Source organism: Engraulis encrasicolus, chromosome 12 (assembly GCF_034702125.1).
Source record: "Engraulis encrasicolus isolate BLACKSEA-1 chromosome 12, IST_EnEncr_1.0, whole genome shotgun sequence".
NCBI classification, from domain to species: Eukaryota; Metazoa; Chordata; class Actinopteri; order Clupeiformes; family Engraulidae; genus Engraulis; species Engraulis encrasicolus.
Genome location: NC_085868.1, coordinates 14,468,521 through 14,489,158, shown reverse-complemented (window position 1 = coordinate 14,489,158; position 20,638 = coordinate 14,468,521). Strand labels below are relative to the sequence as shown.

The 20,638-nt window shown below is 45.4% G+C and overlaps 2 protein-coding genes across 2 annotated transcripts in view; both read left to right on the top strand.

Annotated features, from left to right (window-relative positions):
- The first annotated feature begins 1,259 nt into the window (after positions 1-1,259).
- Positions 1,260-5,691, top strand: LOC134460354 (bromodomain-containing protein 4B-like). The gene is made up of 3 exons (XM_063212786.1): positions 1,260-1,728; positions 5,127-5,301; positions 5,679-5,691. Exons 1-3 carry the CDS (start codon positions 1,260-1,262, stop codon positions 5,689-5,691), a joined length of 657 nt encoding a protein of 218 aa, XP_063068856.1.
- Positions 5,692-7,315: 1,624 nt separating this feature from the next.
- glis3 (GLIS family zinc finger 3) overlaps positions 7,316-20,638 on the top strand; it is a 34,393-nt gene continuing 21,070 nt past the window's right edge. Inside the window, exon 1 of the mRNA XM_063212785.1 lies at positions 7,316-8,635. Coding sequence (XP_063068855.1) covers positions 7,316-8,635 — 1,320 coding nt within the window. The remainder of the gene's footprint in view (positions 8,636-20,638) is intronic.

Here is a 20,638-nt window from a genome sequence, read left to right as displayed (position 1 = left end):
GATCATCTGCAAATGCTTCACGTTCAAAAGCATGAGACAGTAGTGCCCAAGAGGAAAGCTTTAAAATGTAAGTTATGCATAATAATAATAATAATAATAATAATAATAATAATAATAATAATAATAATAATAATAATAATATTCTAATTATAATAATAATAATATGATTGAACTGTAATTCAATTGAACTTGAAAAAATACTTACAGTTAAGCTACTTAATGAAGACTGGGATTCGAGTAACTTCAATCCAAAAGTCATCTGTAAGGATGGAATATAGGCCCTATTTAAAAAAAAAAGAGAGAGAGAGAGACTGTTAACAAGTGAACCTTTGATGTCACTGCGAACTCCCAAGTAGGCTACGTATGCTTCGCATAGGCTACCAGTCTTGACAGGTGCCACCGTGCCAATCCACTGAACACGAGGACGTCCTGAAGTTCATAACTTTTTTTTTCTACTGCGACGTTCCAGCGAAAATATGCCAAATATGCTTCATTAACATTCCGAAATAGTAAGCTAACACGCTGACCCAGCATTACATCATAACAATAAACTGTGGCAAGCTAAAGGGTAACCAATGACGCCCCTGGAGACGATTAGCTGCCACTATGCCCTGGCACCAGTGTTTGGTGCGCCTTTGAAATTGAAAAGCTGCGAGTAAAGTTGCATACCAACAACACACAACTCACGAAGCGCCGTTGACAAGTCGTGGATTTGGACGAGTCTCTGTAATCACGAGGTTGGATTTTAAACCACCTATGTCGTAGTCAATGGGTCATGACAGAGCTCTGACAGCAAGACCTCGGGTATGTTGTTTTGATGTCTTAAAAGTAGCTTTGAACTAGACTCACCGATTTCACTTGCAAACGTAAATAGGCTATAGCCTATCATTTCTTTGAACAACGAGCTTGCTGGTTGTTGTCATAAATGTCTACTTCAACCTTCTTCAAATCAACAACAACAACTTTTTATGATTGAACAACAACTGTCACTTTGATATCTTTTTTAATTGTGTGTTAATTGTGGGGATGACCGAAGGCCACAAAAATAGACACTCAAATAGGATGGGTGATATTATTAATAAGAGCTTTAATAATAAGGAATCAGGATGTTTTCAAGACTTATGAACTGCCATTGTATGCCAGCCTTTGAAAGACATGTATTCTTTTTCTTTCTTTCTTTCTTTCTTTCTTTAAAAAAACATTCTGATATCCAGACAGGGATGTCACTCTGAGCTGCCTGGCTGTGACAGACAGTCACCATGAACGGCAAAGCCTGCAACCTTATGGTGTCCCCTTCTAATGTCCACCACCACCACCACCACCACCACCACGCCACCGCCTTGCCCTTGGGTGCTCTCACAGGGCAGCATGTTCCCCCCAGCCGGGTGCAGAGTCGTCCCTCCTGCTCCAGCGCCCTCCGTCTCCCCGCTGCTGCTGGTCCAGTCGGGAGGGTTCAGCCCCAGCCCCAGCCCCAGCCCCAGACGCAGTCACCGACGGGGGGTCCGCCACCACAGCAGCAGTCGCACGGGGTCGGGGGTCCACTGCTGTTCCCCAGCCTGAGTCTCCGCAGGCAGGTGCTCACCCACGGTAAAGGGCAGGACGTGCTGGGTCTTCCTCCGCATTCCACCTGGAAACAGGCTTCATCCTTCTACCTTCCACCTGCCACCTCTAACTTCCAAACCTCCAAACAGGGGAGCAGAGCGAATGCTTTGGAAAACGGAGGTAAAGGTGAGAATGGAAATTGTTATTTCTTTCATGTGGAATGAGGAAAGAAAAGAGTGAATAGTGTGTTCATACACAGTAAAATTTGGAGTGTTAATTCAACACTGTTTGAGCATATAGGGTCTTATCCGATTCAGTGTTACATTTACATCTTTGGGTTGTTTAGCTAACACTAGAGAGTTGAATTTAAAACTATTTTTGAGCATTCATATATGGCTGTGCAGTTTCAATTCCACACTTGAAGAGGGAAGATGTAGCCCCTTAATGCACGCAATGGTGTATATGCCATAACTATGTTAATACTTGTTTTTATATGTGGCCCATCTGTAGCAATATATTCACTAAAAATCACTATGGAATCGCAACCCAGCTGCACCCCCTCAATGTAAACATCATCAGCCTCGTTCATGCATACACTTCCACCGAGCTGCATTATGCATCTATATTCTTGAATGTTCGAATTCTCTTTCAATCTGTGCGCATGAAAATATTGACCTAAGCAGGCAATTTGTCGGTCCCCTTATAGCTTCACAAACTAATAAAGTCATAACGTTTGGGCTGTCAGGGTCTGATGGAATTTTTTTTATGACACAGGAGGTGAGACTCCATCCAAGACACAGGGCTTTCGGTTAATAGGCAAAAGAGAAAAGAGACCGTTGTCTGGCGGTATTACCATATTTCTCAGCTCAGTAGACTGGAACATGAAACACGATGGTGTGTATGAAGTGCAGAGACCTTTTTTTTTCCTTCCCTAAGTGTCCCACCAGTTAAATATTACCTCCGCTTGCATCGTGCCTGGCCACTATTCGAGATACAGTAAACAGAGACCTGGTTACTACACAGATCAACTTTGTGAGTCATCATCATCATCCTCCTAAAGGGACACTTATGAAGCCATTTTCCAAACATATCAATCTGCACAATAAAATCAGTGCGGTTGAAAGAGACTTGCTTGAACACTGCTTCGCTGATTAATTGAAAGATCACAAGTGCATGTTGAAGAAAGTAGAAACTCTGGGAAGTGTGGGAGTATGTTTGTGTGTGCCTTGGAGTGTGTGTCTGTGTGTGTGTGTGTGTGTGTGTGTGTGTGTGTGTGTGTGTGTGTGTGTGTGTGTGTGTGTGTGTGTGTGTGTGTGTGTGTGTGTGTGCGTGTGTGTGTGTGTGTCTGTGTGTGTCTGTGTGTGCGTGTGTGTGTGTGTGTGTGTGTGTGCGCGTGTGCGTGTCCGTGTCCGTGTTTTTGTACAGGCAGGTGGGCATCTGTGTGTGCAGGCCGCGTGTGGTGGTTATGCGTGTGTGTGTGTGTGTGTGTGTGTGTGTGTGTGTGTGTGTGTGTGTGTGTGTGTGTGTGTGTGTGTGTGTGTGTGTGTGTGTGTGTGTGTATGCGCTCCCTGCGTGCGTGCTTGCGTGTTTGTGTGCATGGGCGCGTGTGTGTGTGTCTGTGTGTGTGTCTGAGCGCGCGCGTGCGCACTCGCGCATGTGTGTTCTCAATCTGGGCTTGCTTGGTTTGGTCTGCCAAAATAAGAGTGGCCCTGATTTCCATAGACGGCTTCATACTTCACTTCACTTCAATGACCACCAGCAGCCCACACCATGTCCTCTTGCTCGGCTCTTTCACTCAAATTTTCTTTATAATTAGCCATGCAAAAAAGCTGGCACCTCAACAAACCACCGAGACAGAGGACCGAGAAGACGAGGGGAAAAAAAACCTCATTAGTAATTAACAGAGCAGAAAGTGTCTCTAAGCCATCTTTGATTTGTTATGGGAATAGAAGAGATATATCTCATTTTGTTGCTTGCTGCTATCATTCACATTCACAGATACAAAAAGATGTTCACTCTTCACATTATTTTGTGTGCCGAAGGCATTTACAGATTATGTCATCTGTATGTAAAAACGTTTCATTTAGATGCGCTAATGAGACAAATACAAATAATACAGAGCCATAGCTACATATGCAAATCTATAGACAGTCAGGGGTCCCCAAACTAAGGCCCGGTGGCCGAATGCGTCCCGCCAAGCCCCTTTGACCGGCCCTCCACCTCTCTGCACCCCACCATTTGAACTGGCCCAAAGAAGCGATCCTTACAGAAAAAAATAATTATAAAATATTTTATTTTGTTTATCAACAAGCCTTCCTACAGTTTCATTTTCACTAACCAAGTGTGAATCACCAGAAGTTTCTTGTCTTGATAGTTTCTCTCTCAGCAATATAATATCTCACTGTAATATAAACAGACCTAGCATTTCTATTGTATCAATCATAAACTGTCAATCACCATATTTTTCTAACCTTTCCTTGCTATTTTTACATGGTTATTAGAAATTAAAACGAATACCTGTGGTATTTCAAATTGAAAGACATTTGAAGTACTCACGTCTTTTGCCAATCACTTGTAATGCTGAACTATTTTGTGCTAGAAATTATGGCTATAACAGGCAGTGGCCTAGTATAAAGCCCACATGATTGATCCCGGCCCCTTATCACAGTCAGGAACGATAATGTGGCCCCCAGAGAAAAAAGTTTGGGGACCCCTGCTCTATATAGCCGCATCTATCTAATTGCCAAAGCTGACAGTTGACTGTGGAATATTTTGGTGTGAAGAAATTTCATAACTGCATTTGTTGCACAGGTGGCATCCAATGATACTTCCACACTAGAATTCACTGAGTGGCCCATTCTTTCACACATGTTTTTAAAAACAGTCTGCATGCCTAGGTGCTTGGTTTTTTTTACATCCCGTGCCAGGCCAAGTGATTAGGACTCCTGATTCTGATCATTTGGATGGTTAGCAAATATTCAAATAATTCTTTATGACATGACTTGTCTTAAACCACAAAAACGCTGTGCCACTCTTTGGGAGGGTAGAACTCAAGGTGGAAAGTTAGCTATTAACTTGATTTCCCAAAAAATACAATGAAGGGATTTTTCCTGGGCCATTTCACCACCTCCTTATGTCCTTAATGATTAATTTTAGTAGGCTAACTATGCCACCATTTCCATGTAACTCTAAGATTCTACATAAGAGTTTGTGGCATTTTTGAAAAATTGAATCCAGCACTTCCCCCAGTATAATGTCTGTTTGTTGTACAGAAACTACGGTATAACGTGATTTACAGTACAAAATCACGGATTAGGTAAAGGTGGGTCTACATGCCTTGACAAAGATTGAAATATATGGTACATCTGACAGCACCTGACACAGTAAATACTTGCGTGCACATAGAAAGTTCGAAACATTGAGTTAGAATGATGGACACATAGGCTAGTAAATTGCTGGGTCTGCACTGTCCGGCGCTATCTTTTCATCTTTCAGCTGTCATCTTCTGGTGAGAGATGTCATCTTCGGTTCTGTGAGTACAGTATTGCACACAAAATGCACTCTCATCTGTTCTTCTTTCTTAGGCTATGTACCTCACGGGAGCCGCCACAGACAGTCCACCAATATAAACCTGCAGGTGACCAATAACAGCATGGTCGTTCAGAGCCTGGGCCTCCCCACATATCAGCATGACAGCTGTCCGGGGTCTTCAGCCCTCTCTCATTCGCTCGGCCTGGTGGTACCCTACACAGACACAAGGTAAGAAGATTTTACTGAAGGATAGCCATTGGCACTGTTCATTGACTACAATCACAATGTGCATTATATATATTACCGTATTATGATACTGCTATAATCTAAATGATGGGACAATAGATTATAATATATGCCTACTATAGGTTTACCTTCTGCAGTATAAAATATTTATAGGCGGTAAACCTATAAATATTGTAACTTATTTCCTTTTTTGTAAAGCACATTCAGTTGCACACCTGTATGAAATGCACTTTAAAAAAAAGACCTTGCCTTGCCTTGTAACAGATTTGTAACAGACAAAAATATTATAAAGACGTAATGACATGAAATGACAAAATGAAACACGTGATTTCTCTTGCGTTCCCTTTTTATTGTGTCAGTGAGTGTTTATAGTCCACTTATTGGATTTTTGGTCCTGATAGGCTCTCAATGGACCTAATCTGATGGACCTTACTCAATTATACTGCAAAACAGGCTATAATGGATAAACAGACACCACAACACTGTCCTCACATAACCTAAACCATGCACAGTAAAAAAAAAAAAAAAAAATCAGTGCAGACTCTCTAAGTGTTGAATTAACACTGCAAAAATTGTATTCCAAGGCTGAATGGCGTTTCCACCACTGAGGTCTTTGAAACATTATTCTGCCATGGAACAAAATGAAAAAAAAAAAGAAATGGATTTCAAGTGTGCAAACCTCCCACTGAAAACAACAGAAGCCCTGCACCTTGACCAGTCACCAGGGATGCACAATCTTCCTCCTTAACTATTATTGTTGTTGTGACAATGCTGGCAGGTCTTTGCTGTCCAGGGGATTGCTGGCCTCTACCACCCTCCAGTGTTAATTCAACACTTAGGCCGGACGCACATTGGCTCCGACAGCACTGCGGCGCACTTTGCTTCCGACATAATTCGGACCCCCAAACCAAATTTCACACGAACATAGCATTGATAGTCAATGGGCGGCGCCGACAAAATAGAACTCGTCTCTAATTGCTATCCGACATCGGTGAATGTCCGCGGACATCGGCGCCAGTGTGCAATGAAATGACCCTGATTGAAATCGAACTTTTGCCCAGCAGTGCTGAGCACTTTGTCGGACCCGGTGTGCGGAAGCCCTTAGTACGTTGGGACCAAATACACTCTAGAGGGTGTTAGATTGACTCTCTAAGTAGTGGATCAACACTGCAAAATATTTTGTTCATGTTTATTACTGTGACTATGCCAGCAGGTCTTTGTTTTTGTGGGAATCACTGGCGTCCACTACCAGCCTCATTATAAATGTGTGTGTGCACCAAAAGCGTCTAAAGTAATCAGGTTTATTTCTCTAAGGCTTGTGAATTTGGTGACCGATGCATATTCGCGAGGAGTGAAGTGAATTGAGCGATCAGAGAGAATTTCAGCGCTTAGAAGTCAGTCAATACTGTAGAACGTGTTATGACCCAGTTCGGTGACAACCAGAGCCAGTCTGTGGTTAACTTAAAGGACCAGTTCAGTCAATTTCAACATTCAGTTGTAATGCTCACACCACCCTGGACTTGTCAGTACCTGAGGTTTATTTTTTCTTCTTCAGACTTTTCCGAGATCTTGGTCATTGAAATGGGGGCAGCGCTTTGTTTACATTTCAAAAAAACATTTTGATTTATTCCCAAAATCATCCGAAAGGTTATACAACATCAGCAGACAACTAGCAAACAGTGGTACCTTTTGGGAAAATATTTGGAGTAGGCCTATGTTTGTTTTTTTTTTTTAATGTAAACAAACGCTGCCCTCATTAGAATAGCTCATATCTCGGAAAGGGCTTAGCCGAAAAATGTGGCATCAACGGGTACTGACAAGTGAAGGGTAGCATGGGCAATACAACAGCATATTGAAATTGACTGAACTGGTCCTTTAACATATCAATATCATGTCGAGAGCGAATGAAGAAAATTCACTGCAAAACTTCTTCAAAACTTCTTCAAGACCTTTGCTACTTGTTTGCGTTGGTCATTTTTGGTGTACACACACAATCATGGATAAATGGACACCACAACATTGTCCTTGCACAACCTCCACCCTGTTTGTTTATTGTTGTGACAACGCCGGCAGATCTTTGCTGTCCAGGGAATCTCTGGCCTCCACCACTCTCAGTATTCCGGACACCCAGTCCATCCGCAGTGGCAGGCACGATTGGCAGCATGGTTACCGCGTCCTTCCCCCTCTGGGCTCTCAAGCATGCTCTCATCCCATTGGGGAGGAAGACGATGGCCCAGAGACGCTGGCCCTGCCGCCTGGCACTGCCATGTCTGGGGCCACCAGCATCTCCAACCCGACGTCCCTGCCCGCATATCTCTTCAGTGGGGTTGGCGGCGGTGGTGGAGGAGGTGGGGGTGATGCCAATAGCCCTCGTGTTGCCGGGCGTTGCAAAAAGAGGGCGCTGTCTGTGTCGCCTCTGTCCGACAGCATCGGGATCGACCTGAACTCCATCATCCGCACCTCTCCCACCTCCCTGGTGGCGTATATCAACGGCACCCAGAACTCGCCCATGTCACCCCTCCAACAGCAGCCGCAGCAACAGGCTGAGGTGTGCGGCCACTTCCTGGGCATCAGGGGCAGCTGCATCCCCCCCAGCCCTGGTAGAGTCAGTGCCACGCTGGCAGTCGCCGTCACCACCACAGACAACACCCACCGCCATCACCACCATCGTGACCCTTTGACTGAGTGTGCTCGCATGCAGAAGTTGGAGCAGACATGCACCTCCCTGGAGGGCCAGTTGGCAAACATGGTGGTCGGTCCACAGCAGCAGCAGCAGCTGCCCATTGGGCTGCCCCGTGTCTCAATGGAGCGGGAAGTGAATGGGCAGAGCAGCGCCCGCCTGCAGCGCCAGCCGTTACAGCTCCAGCTGGAGCTGGCTACTGCTATCAGTGCTCCAACACCTCCACGGGGCCCACCTCCACCCTACCACGGCAACCACAAGCACCTTCCTGTCCTTCCCGGCCACCCTCAGAAGCCAGAGCCCCCCCTGGTCACACCTGGCGAGGATACCTTGGTACTACTAAGCCCCAGCAGCCTTCCCAAGCCCCCGTGCTCCGTAGTGGAGGACGAGGACGGGGAGGTGGAGGACTGCAGCGGGGGCCACTGCTGCCGCTGGGTGGACTGCAACAGCGCCCTCTACAGCCAGCGGGAAGAACTGGTGAAGCACATCGAGAAGCTCCACGTGGACCAGTGCAAAGGCGAGAACTTCACCTGCTACTGGGCGGGGTGCCCGCGCAGGCAGAAGCCCTTCAACGCGCGCTACAAGCTGCTCATCCACATGAGAGTTCACTCCGGGGAGAAGCCCAACAAGTGCACGGTTAGTACTCTCAATCTCACTCACTAGCCACCAGGATTTATTTGTTGCCATCCAGTGCCACATACTCTAAATCAGTGTTTCCCAACCAGGGGTACGTGTACCACTAGGGGTACGCGAGCACACTACAGGGGGTACTTGGAAAAATTTAATTTTAACAAATGCATGGAGCATAGTCACACTGCAATAGAAAAAGGGAGTTAGGGGGTACTCATGGCACAATGAAAAGGCTTAAGGGGTACACGAGACAAAAAAGGTTGGGAAACACTGCTCTAAATGACCCGGTGATCACTGAACCAAGAAATCATCTGGTTGAATAGATGGATTTCTTATGGTTACAAACATTCCGCTGCACGTGCAGACAGGAATTCACAAATGCTAACTGGCAAGGTGTTTAACATAGAAAATAGGACTTAAATGTTAAACACCTAGCTTAGCATTTTGGAATTGAGGGTTGTAGTTTCTGACAAGTACTCATACAAAAACTTCATAGTAGCAAGCTTCTTTTTGCTAAATTGTTTGGTGTTTGGTATTAAAATATCAAAAACAATGTTAAGGCCACAAAACAATTCAAGCCTGATCGAAACAACATTTTGATATTGCCACTGAATTACATGCCAAAAATCCACTTCCTGAGATCCCATGGAAACAGAAATATGATTTGCTCTCTCAAACTCCAGTTGTACAACCAATCTGTGCAATCAGTGCATTTATGTTCCCCTAAATCAACTTGAATGGTGACATTACACTGAGTGCACAGAAGGTTAACTTTGCTTTAGAAGTTATCCAAAAACATCTGTTTTTTCCAGCCATTCATTAAATCAGTTTATCTCATAAGCCACTCTGCACAGGTTAAACCAGGACACTAGCAGTATGTGATATCGGTACAAGCGTGTATTTTCTGCGTCCAGGTCGTCCATCACTGGACAAACTCTTTCTGTTTCAGTGATCAGGCTTGTACGAAATTCCGAATTGGATGAATTTGAATTCAAAGTAATGCCATAATATGAACACTAGGTGGTGGTGTTCTATGTACTCTGAATGGGTGGTGTAGCTTAAATTCAAAGAAATTCAAGGTAATGACACCACCTAGTGTTCGTATTATGGCATTACTTTGAATTCAAATTCATCCAATTCGGAATTTCGTACAAGCCTGTCAGTGATGCATTGGCATTCCTTCCGCAGAGATACAGTCAAAGACTTGCCTTCATTTTGCCTAATACCATAAACACGGTGCCACCAGAACATTCATACAGCAATTATCTGATATTCAGTTAAAAGAATGAAGTCAACCACCTGACATCCCATCTGTGTATTCTTTACTCATCACCAGTCATTATCAATTGGAAAGATCAGAGCACACCAGTGTAGATTAGACTCTGACATTAATTTCCATCCACCGCTGCAAGAGCTCTTGTTTTTAAGCACCATCAAGCTTGTTGTACGGCAACCCAGAGAGGCCAAATGAATGACACTGATAATGCTAAGAGAATACAAGTATAGCAGACATATTAATCCTAGCCTTTGCTTTTATCTGGGGGTCAAGTAAGAGATTCTGATTCAGCGCTGAGCTGCCGAGCTCCTCTTAACTCCGGGCATCGACGAGGCTAATTAGGCAGCAGCCCCGCGGTATAATTGACATGGGACTTTTTTAACGCAGTTATGCAGTTATTAAATCAGTACAAAAGGGCCCACACTGAAGCGCTGGCTGGCGCTCTGAGCGGCAGGCAGAACGGCATGACTTCCTGCTGTGTTGCTCCTCCCTGCTGGGCATGCACAGGGTTGCCAGATGAGGCTGATGATTTCCAGCCCAAAAAATGCTCAAAACCCGCCTAGAAGCACAAAATCCCGCCCAATTCTATTGATTTCTATGGCAAAAATTGGGCGGGTTTTTTCTGCTAAATGCCATTTTTACCCGCACACAGCCATCCTAAGCAGCCCAACTGGGCGGGAAACAGCCCAATCTGGCAACACTGGGCATGCATGCACTCAGCAGCCGCCAAGCCCCTGTCAGTCAGAGAGAGAGAGACAGAGAGATAGTGCCTTAGACATACTAGCATAGTGTGATGTATCTCTCGCTTATCTTCACCAATTGCCTCTGGTAACCTACTCTAGTGTTCTGTTCAGATTCTCGTTTTCTGCCAAGCCTTGCTCTGGTAGCCTTTTATTACTATTAATTCAAGGGCAATGTTAATTGACGTCGTGTTTCCCGCTAGTCTATGTCTAGGTGGGTGGGAGGTTAGCCAGTATCAGAGATAAGCCCTATGTGACCATCGATTCTGTACGCTATGGTAGCAATTCCAATAGAAAACAAATGAAGAGTTCAGATGCAAAACCCCCTAACTAATTTTTAGAGAACCCCGTTGTTGTTTTGGGGTACATTCATGTACTTGATAATACATATAAATAGTTATATTACATAAATAAAATAAAGAAATATGCAATGAAATGGCACTTTGGGGGTTTTGCATCTGAACTCTTCAAATGTAATGTAGCCTGCGGTCTGATCCCTGACCTGTCAGTCAGAGAGCACTAGCAGCCTAGACAAAGCATGGCATCATGATTTACTCTAAGCCAAAGTGTAGACTAGCAGTGACATGTTGGTTGAGAATTGTGAAACCCAGATGTTCTTGAAGAGGTAAAGTACACTGTTGCCGCACACAAACAACCAAGACAATTGTGTTACAGCAATTGGAAATCCATTATAACGGCTGAAATAGTGCAACTACGGGTGCAGCAGTGCCAATCAAAACATCTGAATAATAGCCTTAGAAGGTTAGAGCTTACTGGGGAGTGGGACAGCATGCGGTGTTTCTCCAAAGCCCATTTGATCCTACCCCTCAATAATCCGTCAATTTTCGTTGAAAGGCTATTGTCGAGTTTTCTACCTGCCACTCAATGACTGCAGGGACATTGTGCATGTTTTTTTTACTTAGCATTATATTCTTATATAGCCTTGGCACCTGCTTTAGCCTCAGAAATGGGCCTAGAATAACAATAATTTGACTTGTCAATGGATTGGAAAATGATCGGATTGAGGGTCGGAACAATGAGGCTTCTGAGTAATGGCATGCTGCCCTCTTAGTGCTCTCCACTTAGCTGCTGTCTCACATGCAGGGTTGCCAGATGAGACTGATTATTTCCAGCCCAAAAAATGCCCAAAACCCGCCTGGAAGCACTAAATCGCACACAATTCTATTGATTTCTATTGCCAAAAAATAGCAGGAAAAACCCACCCAAGTGCCATTTTTTCCCGCAGACGGTCATCTTAAATCTGGCAACACTGCTCACCTGGTTCCTTAAGACAGGGAAGCAGACATTGGGCATTTTGCATCCCTCCTCCTCCCCCTCCTCCTCTCCTCTCATCTCAGCCATGTCAATCATTAATGGCTTGCATAGCCCGCGCGCACTGACCTTTTGCTCCAAACACTCACCTATTACCCAAAACTAGAACCCGTGTCCTTGGAGATCACAAGCATGAGCTACTTTCCGGTCGCATGTAACTGTAGAGAGAGAGAGAGAGAGAGAGAGAGAGAGAGAGAGAGAGAGAGAGAGAGAGAGAGAGAGAGAGAGAGAGAGAGAGAGAGAGAGAAAGCACAAGTTCAAAAAATAAACAATGACACTCCACTAATAAGGAGTCAATGACGAGATGCTCAATGAATATTTTCTTTGACCGACAAGGAACACACAGTGATGAATGATACACACACACACGCACGCACTCGCACACACACACACACACATACACACACACACACACGCACACGCACACGCACACACACACACACACACACACACCACTCGATCATGATTAAACAGCTCAGATGTCACACTCCATTCTCTCTTAGTTAGACTGAGCATGTCGTGACACGTCTGGCCGTGCTTTGGCCATGCTTACTGGGTAAACTAGCCTACTCTCGTTCCTGTTTGCATACTGAAAGGTTAAGAAAAGTCTCCCATTGACTGTAACCCTCAGCGATACTGCGCAAAAAAAGAGTCACCAGATATCAGCCAGACAGGTGATATTTAAAAAGTGCTTTATATTCATCCTCTGGCTATATTGAATCATATTAATTTATTCTCTCCCTTGTGCATTTGATAAAACCACACAAAATATGCGTCATCCAAGACATGCACAAATGCGCACCCTATCCTATTCGGCAAAATTGCCTTTTTGTTTTTCAGGCACCTATGATTGTATAAATACTATACAGTATAACTTTGGTCCTGTAAATTTTCATTTTAAGAAATGTATTTTAAACCAGTTTGAAAGAAGGAAAAAAAAACCACAAATGCTCTTGGCTGCCTGGCACTAGTTCCCATGTAAATAGCCCCTTGAGTCAAAGCAAAATGGCAGGAAGGAGGCAGGCCCTTTTCTCTCCTGGCTGAATGCACCATTAATTATGGTGGATTGGCATCTCTACCCCAGTGCCTGCATTGCAAAGACCCCTTATCCACTTACTATACCGCCAGCTTTTATAATACTGGTTTCAGAAAGCACTAGAATAGCACTTTGGAACTGAATACCACAACGATTGTGCTCTTTTCTATACGCTCAAATATACCCATTTACAACAAGCAAGAGTTCCTTGGCTCAGGGTGAATCCTGTAAAGATTCCACTCCGTTACCTCAGAAAAGCCTTAGGAAAGCCACACATAACACAGTTTTCCTCTCTTCTTCTTCCAGCTCTGGTTACTGTTGTTCTTGGTGTTAATTTTGAGCATTACATATATTAAAGAGCATGTTGTTCTACACTTCAACAGTATAGCAATAGCCCTGCACCATAATGTAGGAATATTGAAGCCTTCAATCATGCGATTCCGATTTTTTTAATCGTTTTGGATGTTAGTGTGTTTCTTACGACACACTACATTTAGATGGGGCTTTTTATTGGATATCAACTAGCGTTAGTAACCCATTGTGAGCAGATGCATAAAGAATACCTCACAGGATTTTTTAGTTTTAAGTGGAAGGTTTTCCCGTTTGCATGGTAAGGATGAAATGATCATATCCTCTCACTCCCAACCGTCCATCCCTCATGGAGGTCTGTGTCGTCGTCGTCGTCCCCCCCCTCATTGCCTGGTCCCCACTATCACAATGTGCGCCCACTGAGATGCTGGCTCAGTCCACTGCTAGCTGTGCTGCTGCTTTACAATGAGAGTCGGGTTAATCTCAGCTATGGTGATGTGCTGGATTTAATATCATGGCGCGGTGTGGTATTTTGCGGTATGGTACGGTGTGGTGTGATGTGGTGCAGTGAGGAGTGGTGTTGTGTGGTGCAGTGCGGTGCGGTGTCTTGTGGTGTGGTGGGGAGTGGTATTGTGTGGTGTGGTGTGGTGTGGTGCGATGTGGTGCGGTGTAGTGTGGTACGGTGTGGTGTGGCGTGATGTGGTGTGGTGTGGTGTGGTGTGGTGTGGTGTGGTATGTATCTGTGAATCTGCCTCAATCTCAGACCAGTCATTCAGACCGAACTAATGTGGTTAGTTCACTCTGGTATGAAAAGCTTGACATTTTATCCCCTTGCCAATACGGTTAAAATGTTTCCTTGTTTTTGTATTTCTGGCCTTCCAGGATTTTAGTGGGCTTTGTTGTTTTACAGGAGCAGTAGTTTTTCCCTTCTGTCTTTGCTCGTCACTGATCGTGCAAGAATCTTGACACAAACATTTTTTCATTTGATTGGTTGGCTTGATTAAAAAGCAAATTAGTTTGCTCTACTCTGGAGTTATCTAAACCAAAGACACAGATGTTCTCATAGATCTCTCTCTCTCTCTCTCTCTCTCTCTCTCTCTCTCTCTCTCTCTCTCTCTCTCTCTCTCTCTCTCTCTCTCTCTCTCTCTCTCTCTCTCTCTCTTCCCCTTCCACCATACTTCAATTCTACCTGTCATAAGACACTGTTCCATGGCAACAGCAATACCATACCTAGATAAATATACATTTTTACAAGCGAAAACGTCAAGATTTTTGCTCGGCTATAAAAAAACAGAACGAAGCCGAAGAGCAGGATGTTGTATTTTAAAAGAGGGAGTAAACGCACAACAAAGACAGGGGAGAGAAATGCACGACCGGGGAGAACTCTTAAGGGGCTTAGCGCCATAGTGTTTGCAGTACTGTCTGTGCATTTGTTAGCATTGCTGTGTGTTTATTTGAGGGATAAAACTTGTAAGTTCTAGAGGTCCTCTTGGGAGGCATGCATGGATTTGTGTGTGTGTGTGTGTGTGTGTGTGTGTGTGTGTGTGTGTGTGTGTGTGTGTGTGTGTGTGTGTGTGTGTGTGTGTGTGTGTGTGTGTGTGTGTGTGTGTGTGTTTGTCTGTCTGTGTGTGTTTGTCTGTCTGTTTGTCTGCCTGTGCTTATGCCAGACTGTGTGTGTGTTTGTGCGCGTGTGTGCGTGTGTGTGTGTGTGTGTGTGTGTGTCTGTGTGTCTGTGTGTGTTTGTCTGTCTGTGTGTGTTTGTCTGTCTGTCTGTCTGCCTGCGCTTATGCCAGACTGTGTGTGTGTTTTTGCGCGTGTGTGCGTGTGTGCGTGTGTGTGTGTGTGTGTGTGTGTGTGTGTGTGTGTGTGTTTGTCTGTCTGTGTGTGTTTGTCTGTCTGTCTGTCCTGCGCTTATGCCAGACTGTGTGTGTGTTTGTGCGCTTGTGTGCGTGCGTCCGTGCGTGTGTGTGTGTGTGTGTGTGTGTGTGTGTGTGTGGGTGTTTGTGTGTGTGTGTGTAAATTTGTGTGTGTGTGTGTGTGTGTGTGTGTGTGTGTGTGTGTGTGTGTGTGTGTGTGTGTGTGTGTGTGTGTGTGTGTGTGTTAGTGCTCGTGTATAACTTTTATTGAGACGAGGATCTGAGGACAACTGGGTACGGAGAGTGGAGAACAAGGGATAGGGGAGGAGGAGGAGGAGGAGGAGGAGAATGAAGGATAGCGGAGGAAGAGGAGGACAATGAAGGACAGAGGAGGATGAGGGATAGAGGAGTTGGAGGAGGAGAATGACCGATAGATGGGGAGGAGGAGGAGGAGGAGGAGGAGGTCGGTGTGTTTGGAGAGAAACCGCCCCTGATGCCAGCCTTGAGACCGCTTGGCATGGCTTCTTGCCACCTCCAGCACCATCGCTTCCCCAGGCTGCCTGTCTGCCCTGCCTGCCTGTCTGCCCTGCCTGCCTGCCTGCCTGCCTGCCTGCCTGCCTGCCTGCCTGCCTGCCTGCCTGCCTGCCTGTCTGCCTGTCTGCTGTGGAGGTGGCCGCTTGCCTGGCCTGTCAGCTCCTGGCGGCCTGATGGCGTGGTGCCGCGTGCTGGACCTGTGTGTTTGGCTCTTCAGCCAATGCTTGTCTAAGCAGCAGGCAGTGGGACAGCGGACAGGGGGTATATGGGTTGCTTCTGGTGGTGCCTGGGTGGGGAGTTGGTTTGGTTGGGTCGTTGATGGTGGATGGTGGTGGTGGTATTGAGAGAGGGTGGTTAGATTTAATTAAATAACGTCTCGGAAAAGGTTTCCTCAGGATAGCCGCTGCTGTGCCAGTGTGTGTGTGTGTGTGTGTATGTGTGTGTGTGTGTGGGGGGGAGGGGGTGCAAGGGTGCTTTTGTGTGTATGTGTGTGTGTGTGTGTGTGTGTGTGTGTGTGTGTGTGTGTGTGTATGTGTGTGTGTGTGTGTGTGTGTGTGTGTGCGCGCATGCTTGCGTGCGTGGGTGCGTGCGTATGTGTGTGCATACATGCGTGTGTGTTCAGGTTTGATGTTTGCCACTGACACATTTCTGCTGCCTAAAAGTGTGTGTGTGTGTGTGTGTGTGTGTGTGTGTGTGTGTGTGTGTGTGTGTGTGTGTGTGTGTGTGTGTGTGTGTGTGTGTGTGTGTGTGTGTGTGTTTGTCTGTCTGTCTGGTTGGCTCTCTTTTCTTTCTCATTCTACTGTATGGGGATCTCTCCCTCTCTCCCTCTCTCTCTCTCTTTCTCTCTCTTTGATTCTGTTTGTCTGTGTCTCTGTGCAGTGTGTGTGTGTGTGTGTGTGTGTGTGTGTGTGTGTGTGTGTGTGTGTGTGTGTGTGTGCCTGCCGTCCGTGCCTTGTGGATACAAAAAAAAGCCTGGAGGCAAAAAGGCCCTTATTGATCCCCTTTTTCTCCAACTGTGTGTTGGGCCGGCTCATAGCGGACACCTCTGATTGTGTTGGGGTTGGCTTTACGACACTAATGATCAGATGGAGATGAAAGGGTTCAGGGGTAATCATTTCTAGCCCTCAATGGCTGCTGTCAGGGACCTGAGGGTGCCGGGCAAGCACCCTTTTAAAGGATAAGTGTAAACAAATTGCCCTCTGAGTACCCGGCCAGGCCAGCCCAGCCCCGTACAAAAATCCAGCAACAACCCAGGCGGAGTTTCTGAGTTTCTTAGCTCTGCGTCTGGACAGGTATGTCGTCGAGCCACATTTGCTATATATCCGTTTAGAAATAAAGTATGATGTGAGTGTGGACATGGTCAAGACAGTAGCTTTAAAAGGCCACAAGAAAGTTCATTTTTCAGCTTCCATCTGAAGTGAATTTTGGCAATTCGATACAATTTGACTTGACAGTCTTTGGGATGGTTGTATGTGTTGAAGCTAAAAAGGCCATCTTAGTAAACAGTTAGTGAACAAGCACTCTTTTGGTAGGTTCTATGTGTTGTGGTTAAAAAAGACATTTGTAGCCCAGCTTTGGCTCTAACGGTTGGTCGCTGGACTGCTACGCAGGGGACCCGGTTTCGATTCCCAGCCTGGGTCATTTCCCGATCCTTCCCCGTCTCTCTCTCCCTTCTCGTTTCCTGTAATCTGCAACTGTCCTGTCTGAAAAATAATAAAAATCCCCAAAAATATTTTTTAAATGTAATTTTAGTAAACAGTGCACAAGCACTAAATAACAGTTTGCAGTATAATCTCCATGTGGATCAATTATCTGAACACATTTATGCATGGACGTCACAGCAAAACAGAGTCACACTCAAACAAGACTTCAAAGTGCCTCAACTGCCAACGAAACTCATTCCCTGTTCTGTAGACATTCGGCGGTCAGCAAAGTCAACAACATTTTAGTGTCTGCTGCTGCGCCACAGGACTTAGTTTGAACTGAGGCGCAGACGACCGCACTGACCTAGTGTTTGTACTGCGCTCTCAAGAGAACTCTTCACTCCACTCTCCACTATCCACTCTCCACTCACCTTCTCTTGGCCTCCCTGACATATAAAACCAATGAAAATAAAACTGTCTGTCTGTCTGTCTGTCTGTCTGTCTGTCTGTCTGTCTGTCTGTCTGTCTGCCTGCGCTTATTCCAGACTGTGTGTGTGTGTGTGTGTGTGTGTGTGTGTGTGTGTGTGTGCATGCATGCGTGCATATCTGTCTGTGTTTGTGTGTGTATGTGTGTGTTAGTGCTCGTGTCTTGGCCTCCCTGATATATAAAACCAATGAAAAAAACTTGTCTTCTGAAGGAGAGGACCATTACAGAGCCAGACGAAGGACAATGACCTGCAGCTGACAACTGAAGTTTATTTCCTCGGCAGCCAACTTAGAAATTTTGCCTAACTGCAATAGTCCTCTGTTGTTATTTTTTTCATACAATGTCATCACGATTACAAGGTCATCATTGTCATTAAAGCTGCCATTGTTATCATCAGGGTGCCATAGTAGGGAGTGAACAGGACCAGGGCCTCCAGTATGAGCCAGGGTCCTTAAAGGTGCGCTGTGTCATTTTTTTGTACTTTATTTCCAGAATCAATGCTGCCCATTCACAAATGTTACCTTTTTCATGAATACTTACCACCACCATCAAATTCTAAGAAAAATGGCGCTTTTCATTTTAGATTATTACTCAGTAAAAGATCAAAATTGGCAATAGGCAGCACAGTTTCAATGAGCAGCATAGTTGCAATACCTACTCTGGCCACCATCCTACACAGTGCCCCTTGAAGGTAGTTAAATTGAAGAGTGTTACCATGTGATCTGCTTGTCCATAGGGCCCAGGATTGGGTGCGACACCCCTTGTTATCAGCATAATTGTCACCGTCATTGTCATCGCCATCATTGTCATCACCACCGTCATCATCATCTGTAGCCCTTTTCATGACCTTGAAAGAGGTCATGGGCAGCCCGGTTGTGAGCACTGTGCTCTCTGCTCATGCTCCAGGCCCAAGGTTTGCTGGTGTGACGGAGGTCATCTTGCACCTGTTCACCCCCCTCGGGGATCGAACGTGCGACCTCGTCATCTACAACGGTCCGGCAATGGGAGACACAGTACGATACCGCTGGGCCAAGAGACTAGTCTCTCGGCCCAACGGCACGAGACTGTATGAGGCTATCGGAGGGAGGTTAACCAACGTTCCACGCCAACTCTGTGCTAGTTAGCCTCCGTTACACTGGCATGCTTCAACTGCTGAGTTATTCTGCAGTGGAATGTCGTAATGTAGAGGGGACAAAGGGCTTAAGCATGAGCAAACGTCATAGTGTGTAATGACACACATACTTGAGAGCTGATGTCACCTATTCTATACTGTATAAGAGGACTGCCTTCTATAGCAAGTTTTGTGCACCTTCTGGGAAAAAAATGCACCGAGGTTCTGTTAATGTTCAAACTGTAGGGACTGTAACAGTGAAAGTGAAGAGAACCATGGATGACGGCGACCTTGATTCTGTACTGACAATGCAGCAATGACAGGTTCGTATTTACTTTAGGCTATAGGGCATATAGCAGATTTTACTTTACAAAAAATCATAATTACATTTTTGTTCTGCTATTTTCAAGCAAATTTGCTCATCTTATTTCCCCACACTGCACATATAATACATGCTTTTGTATTTAATATCATCTTAATATAACTGATCTGAGACAAATAACAGTATTCAAGATTCTCTATTTGTCCTTTACACAAGCCAGGCCTGGCAATCAAGCTGACTTTGAATTTGGATTGACAGCCTTAGTAAGTGTTAACAGGTCGGCGTAATGCGTGAAGGATGGATGGACGTGTCATGTGTGTGTGGTGTTGTGCGCTGCCCTTGTCCTCAGCTTGCCAAGTCAACACTGTCCCCTGCTGGATCCTCACACCTATGGCAGGTCTGGTCTGGCCAGCAGTGTGGACTGTGGCAGTTAGGGCCGCCGCGCCGACAGCTTTGGCTGGGCCCGGGACAAAGTCATCTGAAAGATCGTGTTGGCACTAGGGCCGACTTCAGGCAACTCCACAGGCCGACAAGGATTGTCCTTAGTATAAAAACCCTTTATTAATCCATGGGCATTGTTACAAAGATAAAAACGCCAACCGGTTTCGACCCGCACTGGGTCTTCATCAAGAATCTGAAAGTCATCTGAAAGAGCTCTCCCCACCCAATACATACTACAATGCAATGAGGACCACTCAATTCTGGGCCCCCTCCCTCCATGGGCCTGGGGCATCTAACCCCCTTTGTCGTCACCCTCACTCACACCCAACCTCCCACCACCCCCCTGTTGGATTCCCTGTCAGCAGCCCTTATTACCCTGGATAATGACCTCTCAGTTACATGTGAAGGTGTGGAAGTGTTAACCTTTGCAAGGCACCATGTCAGAAGCAATGTCTGGAGTGCAGTACACTTTAGACCTTACTGTTCCTCGAGGTGCAGACAGTAAGATTTGTGAGTGTATCCTACCAGAGAAGGTACACCAACCTTACATTAGGCCTTTATCATGGATTAGAGCAGGGTTTCCCAAACTGTGGTGCGTGCACCCCTGGGGGTTAAACCCTAAATGTACTCGCCTACTAAGAGATTTGAACGTTGATGATAATCAGGCTAATCAGAAGGCATCTTTTCTTAACTGTACCTTGTGTGTGTTTTCTGTATAGTTTGAGGGCTATCAGAAGTCATCTTTTCTTAACTGTACCTTTTGTGTTTTCTGTATAGTTTGAGGGCTGCACTAAGGCAGCTTTTCTTAACTGTACCTTGTGTGTTTTCTGTATAGTTTGAGGGCTGCACTAAGGCAGCTTTTCTTAACTGTACCTTGTGTGTTTTCTGTATAGTTTGAGGGCTATCAGAAGTCATATTTTCT